At 40.4% G+C, this 22,833-nt stretch overlaps 1 protein-coding gene across 1 annotated transcript in view; it reads right to left on the reverse strand.

Annotated features, from left to right (window-relative positions):
* Positions 1 to 6,852: 6,852 nt before the first annotated feature.
* Positions 6,853 to 22,833, reverse strand: part of KDM5B (lysine demethylase 5B) — an 81,088-nt gene continuing 65,107 nt past the window's right edge. Inside the window, exons 17-27 of the mRNA XM_021677232.2 lie at positions 21,082 to 21,232; positions 20,815 to 20,929; positions 20,033 to 20,388; positions 19,332 to 19,470; positions 16,466 to 16,645; positions 15,352 to 15,510; positions 13,338 to 13,823; positions 11,786 to 11,897; positions 10,672 to 10,826; positions 9,163 to 9,483; positions 6,853 to 8,632 (exon numbers count right to left, since the gene is read on the reverse strand). Of these exons, the coding sequence (XP_021532907.2) occupies positions 8,495 to 8,632; positions 9,163 to 9,483; positions 10,672 to 10,826; positions 11,786 to 11,897; positions 13,338 to 13,823; positions 15,352 to 15,510; positions 16,466 to 16,645; positions 19,332 to 19,470; positions 20,033 to 20,388; positions 20,815 to 20,929; positions 21,082 to 21,232 (2,312 nt within the window). The 3' untranslated portion in view covers positions 6,853 to 8,494. The remainder of the gene's footprint in view (positions 8,633 to 9,162; positions 9,484 to 10,671; positions 10,827 to 11,785; positions 11,898 to 13,337; positions 13,824 to 15,351; positions 15,511 to 16,465; positions 16,646 to 19,331; positions 19,471 to 20,032; positions 20,389 to 20,814; positions 20,930 to 21,081; positions 21,233 to 22,833) is intronic.

A 22,833-nucleotide genomic window follows, 5' to 3' on the forward strand; every position in this document is an offset into this window, starting at 1 on the left:
TGGAACATTTTTTCACGTAGTTCCCGTCTATATTAAATTTCAAGCTCCTTGGGTACAGTGTAGTGTCCATGTTCTATATAAATCTATGAAACCTAGTCCAGGGCTGAGAATGCAGGAGGTGGTTAGCATGCTAGGCACATAACTGGGATCACCACTGGCTTAGGAACTGGCTCCACCTCAGGTTAGAATGAGAATCCAAAGCCTGATCTTCAGTCTTAGGTCTACAGCCCAGTCCAGCCTGGGCAATAGCAAGATTCCATCACTAAAAAGATAAAAATTAGGCTGGGCATGGTGGCTCACACCTGTAATCCCAGCACTTTCGGAAGCTGAGGCAGGAGGATAGCTTGAGCCCAAGAGTTAAAAACTGGGCTGGGCAATATAGTGAGACCTTATCTTTATTTAAAAAAAAAAAAAAAAAACAGAAAAAAGAGTAAAAACTTTAAAAAATATATTAAATCTACATCCTAATCTTCCAAACAGGAAGCAGGTTAGATGTAGACAATGAACTAAAGAATTTTGTGAGAGGTAAAACATTGCAGAAGATTAGATCCTGATGTCTAACTTCTTTACAGCAAGTTGCAGACCAGAAAAGGAATGGAGGGTGGCCTTGGGTATTTAAATCTTTCCACCACCACTTTCCTCCACCACTGCTTCCTCTCCTGTGGACCCTGACCCAGCCCTGGGAACTAGGAGAAAGCAGCCCAATCCTGGTCCTCTGCTGCCCTCTTCTGTTGCTTATTAGAAGCTCCTGCTGGCTTGTCCTGAAGGGCCTGGAAAACACCCACTTCCTTTCCAATATCCTATTCCTCTCCAATAACCTGCCCCACCCTATGGTTTCAGTATATTAGGGGATTGATATTAGAAGCAAGAAAGATAACTGTGATTGCCATTAGTTCAGACTGGGCTACTAATTTATTTTCCTGAGCAAAAAAGCAGCAGACTTGGGCACAGCCTTCCTTTTCAGAACACTGGAGTTGCCCCCATCTCCAAAGATCTGGCAGATATGGAGCATGCTCCTATTTTGAACTCTAAAGCTAATAAATTATTCTATAGAGGCAGATTTTTTTTTAAGCTTGTGAGGGCACAATTTTGCATCCAAATTCCAGCCTTCCACTCTCACCCACAGGGAAATATTACCTGTGTTACAAGAATTAAATAATACATGTGAAGCCCTAAGACGACCGGGCACAGTGGCTCATGCCCATAATCCCAGCACTTTGGGAGGCCGTGGGGAGTGGATCACTTGAGGTCACAAGTTGGCCAGGAGTTCAAGATCAGCATGACCAACATGGTGAAATCCCATCTCTACTAAAATACAAAAATTAACCAGCATGGTGGCACATGCCTGTAATCCCAGCTACTCGAGAGACTGAAGCACGAGAATTGGAATCTGGGAGGTGGAGGTTACAGTAAGCAGAGATCATGCCACTGCACTCTAGCCTGGGGGACAGAGAGAGACTGTCTCAAAACCAAAAACAAAAAAACCCAGCCCTAAGAACAGTACCTTAGGTAGTGCTATACAAGTATTTTGTTTTTAAAAGTCAGTGATGTGACAGAGGTCACAGTATTAAAAGGACATGGGATTGACTGGAGTCTGGCTCAGCTACTTCTACCCATATCCCAGTTTAAGTCACACCTCCTCCACAACTGATTCCTCGTTGCTCAGTCTATAGGCCAGCTAGCAAAGAAGATAACGATCCCTTCCTATGTCTGCTTCCCTAAGGACCCCATCATTCTGGACTCATAGAAAGCCCTCAGTAATCATACCTGTCGATCCTGTCCCCAACCCTTATCTTATTGAAGATTATTACCTATATTCAGTGTCATGTTTTTCTCTCCTGCTGGCCACCAGGACAAACCATCAATATGGCGAGGATACATGGCACTTATGGAAACCAAATGGTGCTATCTGGTGGCGAAGCTGAAGTGGCAGCCAGAGTTGCCCTAAGTTTAGCAGTGGCTCAAAGGACACATACTGAATGAAATCAATGGGAAGGAAGGATATTGAGCTAAGTGCTTGCATATTCAGTCATACTGCCTTATTCTCCCTTCAGACTCCCCTCTGCTTAACTTTCTGGACATTCTTTTCCTTGATCCATTAAGACCTACTTAAGTTGTTCATTCTTGCTCCTTGGAGGGTTTGAGTGGAATGTGGGGTGGTATGGAAATGAAGAGCATAGAAACAGGCTGTGGGCACTCATGTCCACCGTGTCCTCTGCTAACCTCCCAAGGCATGCCAACGTCCAGAAGCCTATGCCCAGGATCTGCCTCCTCCTATGACATTGCCCGAGAATATACAGAGGTGTCTGTGGAACACACCGTGTTAAGGACCATGGGTTCTCAGTCTCAAGAGGAAAAGGAAAAGAATCATTTGAGGCATTTTGGCCCATTTGAGGGTGGTCACTTCAAGGCTAAACATGGCTGCTAGATTTCAAGACATCTCTAAAAAATAAGAGTACTCCACAACCAGGGCTACAAAAAAAAAAAAAAAATCAGGGACTGGAGGTCAAACCCTAAGCTACATTTGCCTACTCTATTCCCTGCTGGCTGGGAGCAAGAAGAAATGTGGGGGCAGCAACAGAGATGAAGGAGGTTCCCCAATTCCAGGGCCAATACTCTTAGTTAGACTGGCTTGGGCAAGTGTTGCTTAATCTGTTTGGTTTTCACACCTGTGAAATAGGAACAGTGACTATGATGGGTGATAACATCATTAAAAGAACAAAATTCCAAGTGTACTATAACTGGCCAGTGAATTAGGATGGCTTCAGACGCTATGGAGCATCTTAAATAGCGACCATCTCCTAGGAGCTTAGAAAGTCTTCCAAGAGGCCAGGTGCAGTGGCTCACGTCTGTAATCTCAGCACTTTGGGAGGCCGAGGTGGGCAGATCACTTGGGGTCAGGAGTTCGAGGCCAGGCCTCGAACAAAATTAGCTGGGTGTGGTGGTGGGCACCTGTAATCCCAGCTATTCCGGAGGCTGAGGCAGGAGAATCGCTTGAACCTGGGAGGCGGAGGTTGCAGTGTGCCAAGATCTTGCCACTGCACTCTAGCCTCGGAGACAGAGTGAGACTTGTTTAAAAAAGAAAAGTCTTGCAAGAGACAGATCAAGTGATTTAAAAACACTCTCTTGCCTTTAGGAGCCCAAGGCAGGATGATCCCCCCAGTGAGCCCAGGAGTTTGAGACCAGCCTGGACAACATAGTGAGACCCTGTCTTTAAAAAAAAATTTTTTAAAAAAATTAGCCAGGCTTGGTGGCCCACACTAGTCCCAGCTACCTAGGAGGCTGAGGTGGGGGAATTACTTGAAGCATGGGAGGTGGAAGCTGCAGTGAGCTGTGATCACGCCACTGTACTCCAAACTGGGTGAAAGAGCAAGACCCTGTCTCAAAAAAAACAAAAACAAAACAAACTGTCACCCCTCAATACCCCACACACAATACTGACACTCTTAAGCAACTTGGATCAACCTACGCTCTCCCTCTACATTCCTTCTGTAAAATGTACTCATGGTCTTGGCCTGCTGAACACCCGTGGCCTGCTCTCTTTTATTCTCACCGAGTAGTATTTGTTCCTAATCATACTAGTCAATTTGTTATAGCAACTATGTTTTAATTGACTATTACATAAACCAATGAAATGAATGTGAAGTTGTTTTTATAAAAACCAGATTGAGTTACTTACTTGTAAAACTGTCAATTTAGGTGGGTGGAATTCTTACAAAAGATTGGAGAAAATGAGTCAATATTTAGAATTCTAAAATCAAATTCCTAGGCCAGGCATGGTGGCTCACTTTGGAAGGCTGAGGCAGGTGGATCTCTTGAGGTCAGGAGTTCGAAATCAGCCTAGCCAACATGGTGAAACCCTGTCTGTATAAAAATACAAAGTTAGCCAGACGTAGTGGCACATGCCTGTAATCCCAGCTACTTGGGAAGCTAAGGCAGGAGAATCGCTTGAACCTGGCCGGCAGAGGTTGCAGCGAGTTGAGACAGCGCCCCTGCACCCCAGCCTGGGCAACAAGGGTGAAACTCTGTCTCAAAAAAAAAAAAAAAATTTTTTTTGTTGTACAAATTCTTTAAAAATAATTTTAAAGAAGCTCAAGCTGAAATCATAGATAATGCATTTTGGCTATTATGAAGGCCTTCATGCCCAAACTGTAATTTTTCTCAATTTTTGAGTTTGAGAACTCTAATACACATAAGATTTAGGTTAAATGTATTTTTCTCATCCACTAATTTAACTTTTTAATTAACTGTTGAACTACTTGTCCTGGTCATATACAAAAGGGGCTTTTGAGTGTGTGGGTTCACAGTAGAATAATGGTCAGTGAAAAAGTACTGACAAGGGCAGAAAGGAGGCAGTGTTTGCAACTGTACTCCTCTCCAGCTTCTAGCTAGGTAAGTTTGCCAGGAGCTAAAAGTTTTGGTGTTTAGGGGGTGCCTTTGGACATTTATATTAAATAGAGAAAATAACTTTTGTTTCCTCAGAAAGGCAACTTTTTTCTTCGGGCAACTTTTAAATTTCTCAATTTCATCCAAGGGGAGGCAGAAAGAATATTCTTTGGCCTCCACTCACCTGGAACATGTCAAATGACCTCACCATTCCATTCCATTATTGCAATGCAGCCGGTTATCCTGAAAATAAGAAACTCACCCAAACTCACCACTTTCTTCATCCTTGTACAATTAACCCAGAACACAAACAGGGAGCTGGATTATCTGCTGTTGTTGACTGGCTTTAAATGTTCCATTTATACTGATAAGAACCTAAGGTGCATTCCTATGTAAGCAATATTGAAACATGAAAACTTGTTCACACAAACTTGAAGGGAGAAGTGAAAATATACACTTTACAAATTGATTCTTTACACCCTCAGACAGGATTTACAACAGTATTACTTTATACAAATTCCTACTATATACATTTTTTTTGTTTAGGCAGCTTTTCAGTAACATTTCTGTTATAAGTTACACATGAAGCCTCCCAAGAGAAAGCTGAGATGCTTAAGTGAGCCACATGCAAAGGACTGGTGACAGAGGGGCAGAGAAGGTGAAGCCAGCACTTGGCTGCTTCATAGTCACTAGGAGTTGAGGGACCCCGACCCTCATACATAGCTCAATAAAGGCCGACATTGGGATCTTCATTGCTTTCCTCACCTCTTCTTCCCAAGAAGCGTTTCATCAGAAGGGATTGTGTTTTCTGCAGCACTATGGCAAGGAAAGACTATTTTAATATAGGCTGACACTAGCATGGACTAGCATGTAGTCAGTCTGATGATAATGAATAATCAGCTCTGGCTTAATGCATCGCAATGGGTAATGACTCTTAAAATCCTTGTTGTCCAATTCTGTCTCCTGTTACAGGTATATAGCATCTGGAATCCATTCCGGTCTGTGCTTTATGGCAAGAAACATAGGCAAGATTGAACCCAGAAAAACACCCATGGGTACTAAATACCAATCAATGCCTGCTCTAAGCCAGAAGCAGGTCTTAACAGACTGCCAAATATCCATCAGGATTTTTAAGTGGAATAAAAAGAGGCAGAAACCCATTACAAACAGCCTTCAGAGTACCACCTGGATTGGTAGAGAGCCATGTTTCACCCTCTTCCAGGTAGACATCTACTCTATTCTCACGCTAATCTTACACCAACACCCAAAGAGCCATGTTGCTTTTGATGGTGGGTATAATGGCAAAATTAGGTACATTTCAGACACTTTGCCAAAATACCCAAAGCCTCAAGATCTTTATTGTCATTTTCTTAAGCTCTGCACTGGAGAAGGAAGCAGGGAGATTCAGGTTTTTACCAACTTCCACAAGTGGCATCTCTCTTTTAGGTTACCCTTGAAATAGAAAAATGAATCCCACCTCCCAAAATACTGAAATGAAGCTGTAAAGATGTCAACTTCCTGTAAAGCTAGTCCAAATTACATAATCTTTCTCTACCCTTTGGTGCAGAGTTCACCAGATTCTCTTTACCCACTGACCCTCCTCCTGGCTCAGGCTCTAACTTAACACAGTCCTTCCCCTCTCCCACCTCACATACCTGCAGGACTACTGAGATGGAAACTGAAATGTCAGTTTCTGTGTGCATTTTATCATGTTTCCCTACAAGTTCAGAGGTTCCTCTGATACAGGCCAGCTTCAGAGCTAACACACAATGAAACATGGTTTTCAGATCACAACATCAGTCTGTAGTCATTTTAGGGATACAACAAAGAGAAGGCATAAACTGGAAAGTAAATGTATCTCTGTGTTCACTGGTAGTGTGATGGTGTACAAGGTAGGAGGAACACTGTAGGAGAACTGGAAGACAAAAAACCCAGGTTTCGTTGTTTACTAGTTATATAGCTTTGGGCAACTGACATTCTCTTTAACTTCAGCATCATCACATATAAAATGGTCAGTGGTTCTCATCCAGGGAGGGTGTGGTTCAAATACACACATGCCTACCTTTTCTGCCTCACTCACAGGTACAAAGATCCTATCTTCTCAAGGATGCTATTGTCAGGGACTGTGTACCACCCACAGGTGAAGAAGACAAATTAGTGGGGATGGGGGCAGAGGTTGTGTGTACTAGATGGCAGAAGCTCTCTAAATAAGCAGTGGCTTTATACTAGCAGCAGAGTCTTGTTTTAAGCTTAATTTCTCAATAGAAGAAAAGACTGGGACAGTGAGGATCATATCTCAATGTTGGGGGTGAGAAAGGGGGTTCTAAGAATATGAATACTAACAAGGCCAAACCACAATGATTCCAGATTGTACTCTGGAGACTATTCTTCTCCATTGGCCCCAAAACCCCCATCAGACAAGGAGAAACATCACAACAACTGCAGAAAACTGCAGACAACTAGAAGTCATTCTTAAAGACATTTAATTATTTGAAGTGCATAAAAGGGGAGAGTACATTTAAATCTCTGCTGTATCACAAACTGCTGTTTTTGTTGTTGTTTTATTAAAGACCCACCAATTTTACTCATCTTCAGGTTTATGGCTGTAGAATGTGGGGAAAACAAATATTGGCAACAGAAGAGGAAAAAGTAAGCAAAAGTCTGTTCTGTTCACTGGAATGTCTTCTCCATTGCAGAACAGAGCCCTTTAAAAAAGAAAAGCAAGGAAAATAGCTATGGGCTATCCACAGCCAGTAATGACAGCTAGAGTTAGAAAGAAATGAGAAAGAGAACCAGGAGGCAAAGCCTGGGAATTCACAAGTCTCCTCTCAAGACATATACTAAACCCGGACCTCTATGAAGATTAATTTTCCTTAGATTTCCTTCCAATGTCTTAACCCTAAAACCAAGTTCTCCTGTCAATTCAAATATAATAATGGCATCATTCCACAAGGAGGACTGATTTGAGGATTGAAGTGATTTGCCAACATTCTGAGAAAGCTTTAGTAAAAAGAGCACGGCTTTAAAGACAGGTTCTAGTCCTTAAAGACAGAGGGGTTCTTTGTTAGTGAGGGCTGTAGGCCTGTGGCCCACCAAACAGAGCAGGACACAAAAGAAGAATCCCCTAATGTTGTTTGCAGGCTAACATCCACTGCCACTGCAACTCAGTTGGGCAGAAGCAAAAGCAAGCAGCCCCTTCTGGCTGTGTAAGCCCACACTGGAGAGGGGCAGAAGAAGCTGTGCTCTAATGGCTCTAAATAATCAGCATTTAGTGTTATGTTAGGATGAAGGATTTATTCCACAATATAAACTGTAACATTTGATACAAGCTACCAAAAAATAGGGGCGGAAGAAAGGGGCAGGGAGAAAGCGAAAATACAGCTGTGGCAATTACAGAGAAGTCTCTTTTCTACATCACTAGTTCATTAGTGACACTAGAAACTAGACATTTGTGTTCTGTACATCAACCAATTGCTAAAGCACCAACACACTGTTCGGAAGTTTGTTTTGTTTTGTTTTAATTCCAGCCACGGAAACCAACACGGAAGTTATTGCTCAGATAAATAAACCTAGTCTACCATGAAAAAGAAAAGTGGATAAAGAAAAAGAACAAACAAACAAAACCCCCCAAAGTGAAAAACTTAAAAATTTCCCCAATCTGGTAAAGGAGTAAACAAGGGAGAGCTTCCTCAAATGAGGATTTACTGGAATTTCTGGTGGGTGCCCTTCTGGGCACTGGAAGTGAGTTGGACTCTTAAGCTGGTAAATCCCAGACAGAGGTAAAATTTTAATGCTGTACATGAAAAGGTGCAAGCTTCAATGCCTTCCAAATTGGTGGGAACCCCTGCAAAAAAAACAGTCAGCTTTTCAAACCTCAACAACCACAAACAGCTCTTAAGGAAAAAATACAAAAAGTGTCAAAAAATTTTTTAGTTGTTTTTTCTTTTCTTCAAAGAGTCCTGGAAAAATGATCCCATAAGGAATAGAAATAGCACCGTTTACAGGCTGGCTTGAGTACCAGTCCTGTAGCTTTGCTGAGATTTGAAGAAATCCTCTTGGTTGGAGTCCTGAATTACATTAAGTAGGGGGGGTATCTGTTTTTGTGTGTTTACTTTCGGCTTGGTGCGTCCTTCACAGTACAGCGCACACAGATGTAGTCTTCTTTCTCTGCCATCTCTGGGGAGACACCAACACAGACCTGATGAAACCACTGATTGCAGCTGCCATCACACTGGACCCAGTCCACCTGGTTACAAAGAGCAGGAAGATGGGGTTTTCAGAGGAAAAAAATGGATTCAAAATTGGGCAGTCCAGCCTCAAGAAATTCAGGCCATTTGCCAATAACGGCCACTGTCCCACCACTGGGACCTCTGGCACAACAGCTAAGCCAAATGAGTGTAGCTGGCCCCCTAGCCAAAGCAACCGAGTCAAAGTCATTCTTCAAGTCGTGTCTGCTTTGGGGTAAAGACAGCGCTGCCCTGTGATAAGCCAAAGGGCATTACATCAGCATCCCTCCCACCTTCTTAGCGCCGGGAAGGTGAAAGCTGGAAGAGCAAGAAAAGGAAAAAGGGAAGAACAAGAGTTTCTTCAAGAAAAGGGAGGAGACCCAGGAACGATGGTAAGAGCACAGATATCAGTGGGGGGAGGGCTGAGCAATCCATTCAGATCAGCTCAAAGCAGATAAGCAGAAGAGAAAGACCCAGCGAGATGAGGTCTAGCTTACAGGGTTTCTGAGTTAAGGGAAAGCACGTCCTCTATGGCCCAAACCTCACTGACCTCATCTCCTTCTGGCTGCAGGCAGCTCACAGCTGGGCAGATGGCATCTTCATCCTCAGAGTCCTCCTGTTCGGAATAGGATGTGTCTGAGGGCAGGGAATGAGTTTCGGCAGAACGAACTAATTCATAGCTACGCTCTCTCTCTAACTTGAAATTGTTCATGTCCTTGGGGTGGCTCAGTTTGATTTTCTTCTTTTTGGGGGTCCGCATTTTCTTAACTCGTTCCCACCGCTCACTGGAGAGGCCCTCTCTTTCCAGGCGTCTCTTCAGTTTCCTCTCAAGACTGTTAATTCCATCTCGCTTCCCTCGGCAACAGTCATTCTGGATGGAAGATAGGAAAGTTCAATTTTAGCCCATGGTTCACCTATTACTAAAACTAGTGAAGCTAAAGAGAACATGTAAATTAGAAATCAGATGATCCCCCACTCTACACAGAAAAAAAAATACTGCATCTTAAGCACTTGCCTCCCAGTCGTAACCAGTTTGGGTTTAACATACTTCCTTCCCCTGTCACTGTTAGTGCTACCAAAGGATCACTGGAAAAAGGAATGTTAAAGACGTGATTAGCCTTCAAATTAGCCAACCAATATCAGAAGATGGAGAGGTGCCCACCAACATTCTTCCTTTCACCAAATCCCTGAATGACTAACTACTCTATCGTTTCTGTCTAGGTGTTTATGTCTATCCTTTGACCTATAGGCTACTGAGGAACCACACTAATATCTTCCTTCTTTAAGGATGTACACCCCCACACCTTATAGGAGTAAGGTGTATTAACTGAATACATTCAACGATCATGCCATACTACTTGGTATCATAATGAAAAATGAAATTCTAAATGCCAACATTAGCCCTCATGCTATCTTTAGAGAAGTTCTTCCCTAATTTAGCTTCAGGCTTCCCAGCAGTATTCTCAGGGGCCTTAAATGTGATAGGTCAGTCAGTTCACTAGAAGGAAGTGGCAGCAGCAGTATCCTTAACTATGTTAAGAAACAGAATATTAAGGAATATCCTTCAAGTAAGTCAGCATTCAAAATGGGTCAGTCTAATCACCCAGTCCTCACACCAGCTGTCTTGTTAGGTTTGGAGGAGTAAGAGAAAACATGTTAAAATGTTGACTCTAGGAATATCTTTGATTTTAAGAGTTTATCCCAAAATGCCTTTCCAATCATCTTTACAGTATTTCTCTTATAGGAGAAAAATAACCCTGCTTCTCACCATTACCTCTTGGGAATGATGAGGAGGTATCTGCTAAAAAGAAAAAAATATTCACACAGTGACTTAAAACAGGAACAAAATCCAGTTTGCATACCCAAACCGTAGCAGATGATATCCAGCACCTATCTTCTCACTGACAGCCTTAGGAGCAGAAATGCGAGGTAGAGAGTTTGTATCCTTTTCTGGATCAAAGATACCATCTCATTCACCAAACTATTTAGATAGAATGACACTAAAAAGCATACCTCCACCCCAGACTGTGCCTTGCCCAGAAGCCTCTCAGACACTCACCTTCTCATTGCTGGGTCTCACTGGTGAGCTTCTGTCAGTCTGCTGAGCAGGGCTTGACTTTGCAAGTAAAGTCTGGTAAAGTTCCTGAATTTCAGGAAGGGATACCTGGAGCAGCTGGGCTTCCATCAATAGTTCATTCACGTCTGGACTAATGCCTGTTAAAGACAGACCAAATCAAAATGTTAACAAGAAAGGGTGTTTCACATTCACATTTGGATCTATGAGACAAACAGAAGGACTGCCCCTCATACTACTACCCTCTCCTTCTTAAATTGCAAATTACCTTCAGTTTAAGTGATGTTTACTTAATGTGCCTAAAACCACAATAAACAAAACCAAAACTAGATTTCCTAAGTCTTCTGATTACTAGTATTAATTCTACACTAAATCCCCGTCTCATGTAACTTATTGCTAATGAAGAGATTGTACTTCTGCCTTGATGGCTTCTAATAGAAAGCATAGAAACATCAGATGATACTTAGTCTACAGATGATCAAAAAAGAAAAAAAAAAGAAAGAAACAAACCATAGAAACAAACTGATGGCCCACAGCATGAACAGTCTGAGTAGATCAAGGAGCTCTAACCACATTACTAGACACACAATGAGATGCTGTGACTAAGGATCAGGACTCTAGCAAATGTGGATTATCCCTAAGATTCTCCACAAGTCTCCTAAGTAATGAAGCAACAAGGGAGCCTGTGACTTAGACACCAGTGTCTAATTATCAGTTGGTGTGGCATGAACCCTTTAATCCCTGAGGACAATGGATATAAAGCCTTCCTCTCTTTTCCTTTCCATTTAGAAGCCTTCAAATAGGATCCCTTCCCTATTCTGCAAATACATAATAGCCTATATATCCTACATTTCACCATAAAGTCCTTTTTTTTTTTTTTAAGATGGGGTTTCACCATGATGGCCAGGCTGGTCTTGAACTCCTGACCTCAGGTGATACACCCACCTCGGCCTCCCAAAGTGCTAGGATTAGGCGTGAGCCACCACGCCCGGCCATAATGTCCTTTTTTATGGTACTTGATCATCTATAACAAAAATCTAGTAATACAAGATAACTCATTACTATCCAGCCCTCAACATAATAATAACAAAATACAAACCATGGAGGGGGATACAGCTCCATCCAGTAGAGAAGGGAGAGTGCAAATATGAGGTTCTGTTGTCCCAGTCATCAGCCAAGGAAAATGATGTTGTGCCAGGAGGCTGAGATACCTAATGGAGGAAAAAGGTTTTATAATAAAATCTCTTCAGGCTTAAAAATACTCCCATTAGTCCAATGACACTAGCTTGCATTACCCAGGCAGGCAACCAGGAAAAAAAAAACAACTTGATTTTCCCCTACTGAAGAGTCTCCTGACATTTCAGAACTGGCCAAATCAACTCATATCCTCCCAAAGACCAAGCCTTTAATCTTTCCAGTTTTACTTGGACTGATTTCAGAGATGTAAAGACCACTGGGAAATAAGCCATTTTCTCAGTGTGAGAACAGATCATACAGCCTTTTAATCTTTTTCTAATTTTTCTTATTGAAGATTAAAATACAATGAACACATATGTATCCCTCTGAGTAAACCAAATGAGGACCTGTCAGAAATCATCCATAACCACTTCCCTATCTTCCTTAGTGTTTTATTAAAGGAGCTAGGGGAAACACTTCTTTGAACATGAATTAGTAAGTATAGTTGTGTCCTTTCCCTTTAATAAGAAAGGTAAACTCCTAGCACATCCTGGGTAAAGAACACCAATGACTCCACTTTGGGAGTGTGCACAGATGCCACAACTCATCTACGCAACAAATATTTGATTCATTATCTGCTATGTGTCGGGCACTATATTTCAGAAGCTTGCAAAGAAATAAAAAAATAAGGAAACAAACAGGACAGAGAGACTATTTTTTCTGGTCCTCATCTCTGATCTTAGCAACAATTTAACTCATATAATCCATGTGTCTGTGCTCATATGGCACAAGAGAGTTGTGATGTCTCTGGTATGAAAATATGTATCAAATTAAAAAACATCAGATTAACCTTATTTAAAAAATTGAATACTGCCTTCCTGATTGTTCTTTTTTGTTGTCTTCACGTTCTTTTACTGCGGCCACCTATGGAGGATGACAGAAAACTCTATCCATCCAGTGATGGTCAAAACAGAAAGATCGCAAATGGTGTGAAACCCAGGAGTTCTCCTCTGAAATAACATTGTGCTCAAACACTTCTTCCAAAAACTTGTCTTCCAAAAAGAGATAAGAGGCAGGAAGCACTTTCCCTTTCTACTAATTGACTTACATGAGAAGAAGCAGGGTAAAAAACTTTTTAGTCAAGCAAAGATTTAAAGATACATCATATATGTATATGTAAAATATATATGGGTCAGCACACATATAAACGAAAAAATTATCTGTATCTGTGAAAAGGTAAATATGTGTTCTATAAAAACAGAATGCCTGAGAAACAACTTCTATTAGGAGCAGAGGAAGCTAAAAGAATATGGGATACCTGCATGCTCTTGAAGTGGGAAGCTACAGGTAAAGTGGGTGCTGGTAAAAGTAAAGTGATCACCAAGGGAACAGCAACACCAAAGCTACAGGTTCAAGAGAAAGGTACAGAGCTTTGCAAAAATTCCAATAACCCAACAAGAAAAGTCCAGATTCACCTTGTTTGTGTCTGACACCTGTCCTGCTGAGGCTTGCCATCTGCTATATAACAGTCCTGAGCCCACTCGATCTTGCACAAATTTAAGATTCCCTGATGAAAGTAGTTGCTGGGCTCTGTGCTGCCAGTTCACGGTTCTTTCAATCATATATCGAAGTGCATCTCCCTCAGGAAGACGAACTCGAATACGCTGCAGGGAGGCGAGCAGGGGCAGAATTTTCTCTAATGGAGGTTTCTCTGACCTCCGACAATGGGGACAAAGCCAGACGCGGGGGCCCTGTGAAATACTGGGTACCGCCACACAACTGGTGTGGAAAGCATCCCTGCAGAGTTCACATTGGATCATAGGGGCAGCTGGAGCCTTCTGACATAGGCAGATTTTTATATCCACATCTTGGACAGGCGAGAGCAATTTCCTTTCATTGGCAAGCCTGAGAGACTGCAAGGCTTCCATTTCCCTTAAGCGAGCTTCCCCAAGAGTTGCCATCTGAAAAAGAGTTAACAATCAAGGATGATGTCATAGAGAACTCAGCCTTTCCCTAAAACTCAAAGTCCTGGTGGTTAAGAGCATAGGATCCTGAGTAGATTATCTGTATTCAAATCCTGACTCTGCCTCATACTAAGCTATGTGAGTGACCTGGGGCCATGTATTTCACTGTGGCTAAATTTCTTATTTCTGCATGTGTAAAACAGAGGTGATAACAGTGCACGCCTCACAGGGCTGAAATAACAAGTTAAGGGCACTCTTTGCCTGACACATAGTAAATAAGTTCTCAAAAAAAAGTGTCACAGTTAAACCGTTTCTAATGATCACATCTATCCACTTTCAGATCCATCACGATTCACCAGATGAAGCACCCTTACAAGGCCAGAATAAACTCTCCATTATCTCTTAAAAAAAAAAAAAAACCTAAAAGCAAAAGACCTTTGGTATATTAAAAAAAAAAAAGACGAACAAGGTTGTGGACAAAATTTTTTAAAAATCCACTTATTTTGTAAATATAATACACAGGTAATATGTGTGGGTTATATGATAACAAGGTAACTTCTCACAGCTTAGAGATAGAAAGCAAATGACTAACCTTTGAGTTCTACCACAAATTAACAGACAATGTGTAGGGAGAATTCTTAAACCAGGGGTCTAAAGACTAGATGGGCACAGACTAAAATCTATGAAAAATACTGCATATAAAGTTTCAAACCGACATATATACATCTCAGGAGAGAGAGACTGTAACTTTCAGTTAGTCTTTATAAAAACGAACCACAGATGTAATGGAGGACCTCTGATGGCAGAAATCTGTCTAGAACCCAACCAAATATACAAATATACACCAAAGAACATCTGTGTCAAAATACATAAGTAAATCAAGGCAACCCATGTCTCTCACAAGAGGTTTGGCAGCTACAAAGAAATCAATGGGAGAAGATGCCTGGATCCAAGGATGAACCCATTTGGTATATATTCCCACTCTAGGACGGGCAATGCTTTGTGCCATTAAAAGCATCACATAGCTATCCCTCTTTAATCCTGATAAGGTGCTCAATGTGTAACATTGGTTACACATTGCATCATCTTCTTGAAACTATCATCTATGAATGAACAGTATTTACTAAATACAGGTCAGAGATGTTAAGGTCTTTGAGATGAGTATTAAAGTATCCAGCAAACTTTTAAATGTCCTTCTTACTGTAAATTAATAAATTGGCACTGCAGTTTCATATATCTATTAATATTAGCCCAGTATCTTTAGTCAGCATTCCTGGATCAATCCACAGGCACTGACAAGACTGTTTCTGCACCTGCAAGACTCTGACTGGGAAGCCTACCCTGAAATTTTCACACCTCTATGCATCTTACCATTCAAAACTCTTACACTTGACAATTTTCAAAGTCTTTTCAGTAAAACCGAGCACTTTCAAGTTACTCTACTTGCCTTCTCTAAATTCCTATAAACCAGAAAAAATTATTCTCTCAACAATGCAGAAAGGAGAAGAAAAAAAACCCTACATACGGCTGAAGCAGTCTCTTTGCTTTCAGTTAAAGCTCTCTCCAGGTCACTCAGACTCTCTAATTTGGTGCTTTTTTTCTTTCCATTTGGCAAGGGCTCCTTTAACTTTCTCTGCTTTCTTTTCAATCCCAAAAGGCCAATATCACATCGAGGACACAGCACCTAATGTGGGACAAAGCACAACCAATGGTAAAATAAATTTCAGATAAAGCATTAGGTAGAAGTCCCAAAATAAAAGCCTAAGCAGTAAAAAGGATGTGCATTTCTTAGTACTGAAGATTTTCTTTGGAACATCTTCTCCTGAGAGACTCAGGAGTCAACACTGAGACTCTCCTTTACAAGAGGGAGATGGAAGAAGGTGCATAGAAGATCCACTGATTCCTGATTCAATTAACAAGTAAAAAAATGTGATATAAACTGACTGATCCCAGTCACGACGCACAAGCAACAGCTTACAGAAAATATAAAAAGTCCATCTAAAGCACTTTTTTTTTTTTTTGAGATTGGGTCTCACTCTGTCGCCAGGCTGGAGTGCAGTGGGACGATCTCGGCTCACTGCAACCACCCCCTCCTGGGTTCAAGTGATTCTTCTGCCTCAGCCTCCCGAGTAGCTGGGACTACAGGCATATGCCACTATGCCCGGCTAATTTTTTTATTTTTAGTAGAGATGAGGCTTCACCATATTGGCCAGGCGGGTCTCAAACTCCTGACCTTGTGATCCACCCACCTTGGCCTCCCCAAAGTGCTAGGATTACAGGAGTGAGCCATTGTGCCTGGCCTAAAGCACTTTTAAAAGATGGGGGAGATCATTTATCAGGATTACTAAATTCAGGTGGGTGAAGATTGGTCAAGTTTAAGAGTCCAATTTCAACACAGAGGAATTTCACCCAACAGGAAAAAGTTTTCTTCTTTGGAATCTAACTGCTATCCTAAATGAATCAATAAAACATTTAAAGGTTGCTTTACCAGAAGATTAGAAGAATCACCCTGGCTTTACTGGAATAACAACTCACAGAATATAGATTAATCTATGATGTCATCTTTGTACGTGATGAACTGCATGTTTTACCAAACTAGGAGATCTGAGGTCTTGCAGATGAGCTGGTTATAAACTTACCTCTAAGAGAGAATATGGAGAATTCTCAGTCAAGAATGTATTAACAGCACATTCTTTCCATGCCTGAACCTCAGCTACTAGGGATTCCAGTCTTGGCAAAGAATTCAGATGTACCGGGATAGATCGGCCTCGTGTAACAAGATCTATGAGTGTGTCTAACACTGGCACACGTCCTCCAGCCTAGTAAGAAAAATTATAGCAGTTTGTAAAAAAGAATACCTCTATGAAAAATAGAAAAAGCATACTTCAGATTGGTTCATGATCTTAGCATGCTAAATTCACAATGTTGATTAAATAAACTGCCAACTGACCAATGATGTTGGGGGTAGAAGTGACATTTGTTCCTTTATTACACAAATACTTCAGAGAACCTAGTTTGAGGTTTTTTTTGTTGTTGGTGGTGGTGGTGGTTTTTATTCTTTTTTACGATGGAGTTCAACAGAAATGAAGGTTTGTATTAACTTAAGACTTTCACATTGAATTACACAAATAAAAAGCAACAAAACAATATTTTACTCCAATCCACTCACCAATGATGAATTAAAGCAACTCAACATAAATTATTCAGGAAACTAAAATATAAGTTGAGACAGCCCAGTGGTTCTCAAACTTTAGCATGCATAAGAATCATCTGGAAGGCTTATTTAAACACAGTTTCCTTAGTCCCATCCCCAAATATTCTAATTCAATAGGTTAGAGGAAGATCCATAAATTTGCACTTCTAAAAAGTTCCCAGGTGAAGCTGCTATTGCCAATGCTAATACTGCTGGTCTGGGAACTATATTTTAAGAAAGAGATAGCCAAGCTAGAAGGAGAGTAAAAGCATTAGATTAGAGGATGAAATGGATTGGTGTTGCTCCAGTACAACGTAAAACTTAGCATCACTAATGCTAGGTCATCCAAATATGTCTCCTGTTGTGATATAATATAGAATATACAATGTTACCTGACATTTTAATTCATTCTATTAAAAAATGTTTAACTTGGATACATCAGGGCTTTAAAACTAACTTCCAATTTATAGGAATACAGAGAATAGAACACTCCACAAAGAAACAACCAGACAAATCCAGAAGGTGGAGTATACCATAGGATAACTGTCAGCGACATGAGAAAAAGTGGGGTGGGGAGGTAACACTGCAAGATTAAAAGAAACTTAACGAGATGCCAATTAGGTGCAATGTGTGTTCCTGGGTTAGACAAAACAGCCATAAGGGACATTTTTGGGACATCTAGGGAAGATGGGGTAGGTTGCTATTTCACTGCCTTTGATATTTATTCTTACAGGATTAAAACTGTTAGGGCATAAATGTTCTGATTGACACTTAAGAATGTGACTCATAAATTACATGCTATTCCTATATTTAATTTAGATATCAGAGTATTTCCTATGTGTAAAACAGAATACTGTATAACATTTAAAAATAATCAATCCACTAAATATGAAGTAGTTCCATGTTGTTAAGTCATGTCTATTAGTCCTTAAATATATTATGCAAAAAAATGTAAGCTACTTTTTCAGGAATGAAGCAAAACTTGCCTTTTGCCCTTAGTGGCACTGTTGCAAGCATAGTAAGTAGCATATACATATAAAATATGAAGGAAATAAACCCATCAGAAGCATGCCCTTGCTTTCTGATTTTATATGCCAGCCTCTCCTTATTGCCATGACCGTACCTTCCGGCTGCTACCAATCATGGAGTAAAAAGGAGGACCATGACTAAAACTACAGTACCAACTATCATTGACAAGCACCTGCATCTAAACTCTCATTAAGGAAGTTTATGTCCATAGTTAATACTTTCTTGTTTTTTTTCTTTGGCTTGCTGGAGTCAGTCCTTAATTATGCAATCTCCTTAAACAATGTATCTTCTTTTCCCTATTAACAAGAACAGATGCCCAGATGTTTTGTTGCAAACATTTGTCTAGAATTGTCCTGTTTGGTACTTCTTGTTAGTGACTAGCCAATTAGCACCACTTAAAATTACACAAATATTCAGAAAGACAGATAGTATTTTATTCCTAAAATCTGAAGGCTTCAACAAAACAGAACTTGAGACTTTTTTTTTTCCTCAACAGGTCAGTAAGACCTATTGGTTTATGATGACAAGAAAGATAAAGGAAGACATTCCCCATCAAACAGTTTTCAAATTAAGTCATTCAGTCAGTCATCTGAAAACTGGGAAAATCATATTACAGAATGCATTATTTTTGTACCTTAACAATGGTATAAGTTAATTTAATTTTTTAAAAAACTTACATACAGGTCAATAAGTATAACATCTAGCATAATAAGACCATAAATACTTGGTGGAAATGACTTTGGATACTTTGGATAATTACTTTGGAATGGGGTAGGTTTTATTTCTTTTGTAGGGTTGGGAGGGTACATATAAGTCACTACTTCATGAAAATTCTGGGCCTTGGGGTTTAGGTTTGGGCATTTAATCATATAACCAGATTCACTGAATCTGCTATTACTGATTGTTTGAACTCCAAAGTTGTGGACAAGCCAATAAGAGGTAATAATACTCATCAAAAAGCAGAAAACGACTCTTTCTCTCACTATTTTCATTGTTAGCTCTTTGGCCTCAATCTGCAGTCAAGTACTCAAGTTTATTATGAAAGACTCCCCAGATCCCAGAAAAAGTTGGTTACATTACCTAAGCTTTAAATATTTGAGACAACTGGTCAGGATAATAGCTGGTAAATACATCCAAATAAGTATGAATAGAATTAGTCTTCTGGTCAACCCCTAAAATATTGAATCTGTGCAGTGAAATCCAACATATTATTCTTCACAACTTTCCAATATTGCTCTTTATGGATGCGCTTACACATTCCGTATATACTTTTTAAAACCAACCTGCAGGGCCTCTACATCCTGAAGCCAGTCTCTGGCTCTCTGCACTGAGTCTTTCAGAGCTGCACCATTGGGCAGATACGCGGGGATCTCCTCAATCTCCTTTACTGCCGTAGCAAGGCTATTCAATGAATGCCGTGGCCTACAAAATGCAAACACAGACTTCTAAGCATTTTATATGATGGTTCATTTTTCTTATGGTTACCAAAAAGATAGCATGTCAAAGAAAATTCAGTATGGCAAATAAATTTTTTCAAATAGCATTGTCTGTTCTTGTTGAAAATTATCTGCACTGTTTTCTTACAGAACAGTTCCTATTAACTCTCAGACATTTCTCTTTAAGACTCCTTGGAACCATATATGCTAACTGTGAGTTTAAATAACTTCACCTATTTGTAAATATTCTCCTCTCCCAAAGACAGGATATTAACAGGATCCAGGGAAATTTCATTAAACCAACTCTAGAAAAGGTGTGTTCAATTGAATTATTCATTTTATAATCAGTAAAATTAAAAAAAAAATTAACATTATTTTATTCAGGTCCCAAAGCAGCTCCAAGTATCTCAGCTATTTCTACATATCTTCCACATGCATAGTAACTACAGCTACCGAGCACCTGCCATATACCAATCATTGTGCTCTATGCTTAAGATGGAGATAACTGTCCAACCTTCCCAAAGAAAGAGAAATGTTTGCTTTTTTACCTGGCCTTGAGGAGACCCTTGGCTTTGTCATCCCAGTGCTCTGACACTGTGAGCAGTTCCTGCAGCCGGGCCATAGCCTTCTCCACTGCTGAATATGGGGCCAGCCCTACCCCTAGGTCTATGAGACGTCTCATATCATCTAAAGTAAGGGAGCTGGGGTCAAGGCAAGCTTGCTGCACCTCTTCCAGCCAACGGGCCTGTTCCAAACGGATACGCATCTCAGCAAGCTGTGGAAGTTCAACATCAAATTCAAAGCTGACATCTAGCAAGTCCTGCAGCTCCGCAGCACTAGGCATTTCCTCAGAGAGTAGTTTCTGACTATGCTGTTGAAAATCTTCTACACGATTCAAGAGATCCTAAAAAAATATACAGGTTGTTGCATCAAAACAGTAATTTCAGTAATTCGCTTCTTTAAAACTTAGAATCTTAAATTCATATTCAATGAGATCCTTTACCATCCCATTTAATTCTAGTAATAATATAGGTAAATAAGATAATACATAAGCCAACTGACAGCAAACACTGACCATAACAGAGAGCTTATTATCCCAACTTGAACTAGCTGAGGTCACTTTCAAAGTAAAAATTTCCAACTTTATTTCCCCTCTGTGGGCCTACTATAATCTCTTTCTATACACATACCACTCAATGTGTTATTAAAAGCATCTGCAGATAAATGTACATATTAATCATCAAAGAAGATTACTTAGTAATGTCAATCTGGTTTATTTACAAAATACAGGATTACCCAAGTATTCTCCCACACATCCCTCTATGGTTACCTTTAGCAATGGTGTTTGACTGAGGACACATGGAAGAGCATACAACTGTGTTACAAACTGCCGGAGCTCATTCACTGTCAACTGAGTTTGGGATTTCCCTCCACCAGATCGATATCTATAAAGACAAAGGCCCAAGGAAGCCATATAAGAACACATATATGTCCACCACACCCAGGTGGTCACAGAAATTCAAGACCAAAGGAGTCACAACAGGTTTCCAAACATAGATGCCAAGGAATCCAAACTCATGCAGTCAGAAGCACATACCTAGTTTGCCTTTTGCCATTAAGCAATTGCTGTGCAACAGAGGCACACTTCTCTGCATCCTGTGTGACTAAGCGAAGGTGTCGCAAAAGATCATTGTCTGGGAATTTCTTCATTTCAGATTCTTCAATTAAAGCCTTGAAGCTGACAAGGCCTAAGAATGAAGAAAAAAGTCATCTTTTCTGTAATCATGACGTTCATTACTACTGGTATGAAATTCAGAGGAGACTGCTTTTGCCAGTTCTGGTCTAGAAATGTAACTTACAAATTCTTGCAATGTTTTAAATTATTAATAAATTTGTTGATTTGATTTTTGTGGGGTTGTGGCTGAGCATGGAGCTTTTCTGTTTTTTTTTTTGTGATGGAGTCTCGCTGTGTCGCCCAGGTGCTACCTCGGCTCACTGCAACCTCCACCTCCCGGGTTCAAACAATTCTCCTGCCTCAGCCTCCCGAGTAGCTGGGACTACAGGTGCCTGCCACCAGGTCCAGCCAATTTTCTTTTTGTATTTTTAGTAGAGAAAGGTTTCATTATGTTGGCCAGGCTGGTCTCAAACCCCTGATCTCATAATCCACCTGCCTCTGCCTCCCAAAGTGCTGGGATTACAGGCATGAGCCACCAAGCCCAGCTGAGCATGGAGTTCTTTAAACAAGTGCCTAAAGTTGAACTTAAATATGGAAACATTAAGATTTGACATGTTTTAGGCTGGGTACAGTGGCTCATGCCTATGTACCCGGTCAGCACAGCAAGATCCCATCTCTACAAAATTAAAGACCTTAGCCAGGCGTGATGGCACACAACTGTAGTCCCAACTATTGGACATCCTAAAACAGGAGGATCACTTAAACCCAGGAGTTCAAGGATGCAGTGAGCAATGATCATGTCATTGAACTCCAGTCAAGGTCACAGAGCAAGACCCTGTCTTAAAAAAAAAAAAAAGAAAGAAAGAAAGAAAAGCAAATATAAATCTCAGTGTGGCTTGAACCACTTCTTCCTCCTGCATTTTATTCTCCAGTCAGTGAGTAACTAGTGTGCTCAGTTACTAGAGCACACAAGACTCATAGACAATGATATTGCTCCTCTCCCCTAAATAAAAGAGGGTAGAGTTATATGTTGGGCTACAGAAATGAAAGCAAGTGAAAACAGAGAAATGGACTGGTACAAAACCAGACACACAGACCAATGGAACAGAATAGAGAACTCAAAAATAAAAACGCAAACCTACAACTATCTGAGCTTCAACAAATCTAATAAAAACAAGCAATGGAGAAAGGATTCCTTATTCAATAAATGGTGCTGGAATAACAGCTAGCCATATGCAGAAAATTAAAACAGGACCCCTTCCTTACACCATATACAAAAATTAACTCAAGAGGGATTAAAGACTTAAATGTAAAACCCCAAACTATAAAAACCCTGGATGACAACCTAGGTAACATCATTCAGGACATAGGCACAGACATAGGCAAAGATTTCATGAAGATGCCAAAAGCAACTGCAACAAAACCAAAAATTGACAAATGGGATCTAATTAAAGAGCTTCTGAACAGTGAAAGAAACTATCATCAGAGTAAACAGACAACCTACAGAATGGGAGAAAATATTTGCAAGTATGCATCTGACAAAGGTCTAATATCCAGCATCTATAAGGAACTTAAATTTACAAGAAAAAAAGCAAAAAACCCCATTAAAAAAGTAGGCGAAAAGAAAAGATCCTTTTCCAAAAGAGACATACATGTGGCCAACAATCATATGAA

Source organism: Aotus nancymaae, unplaced genomic scaffold (genome assembly GCF_030222135.1).
Source record: "Aotus nancymaae isolate 86718 unplaced genomic scaffold, 86718_ANA_hifiasm-v0.15.2.pri h1tg000039l, whole genome shotgun sequence".
Lineage (NCBI taxonomy): Eukaryota > Metazoa > Chordata > Mammalia > Primates > Aotidae > Aotus > Aotus nancymaae.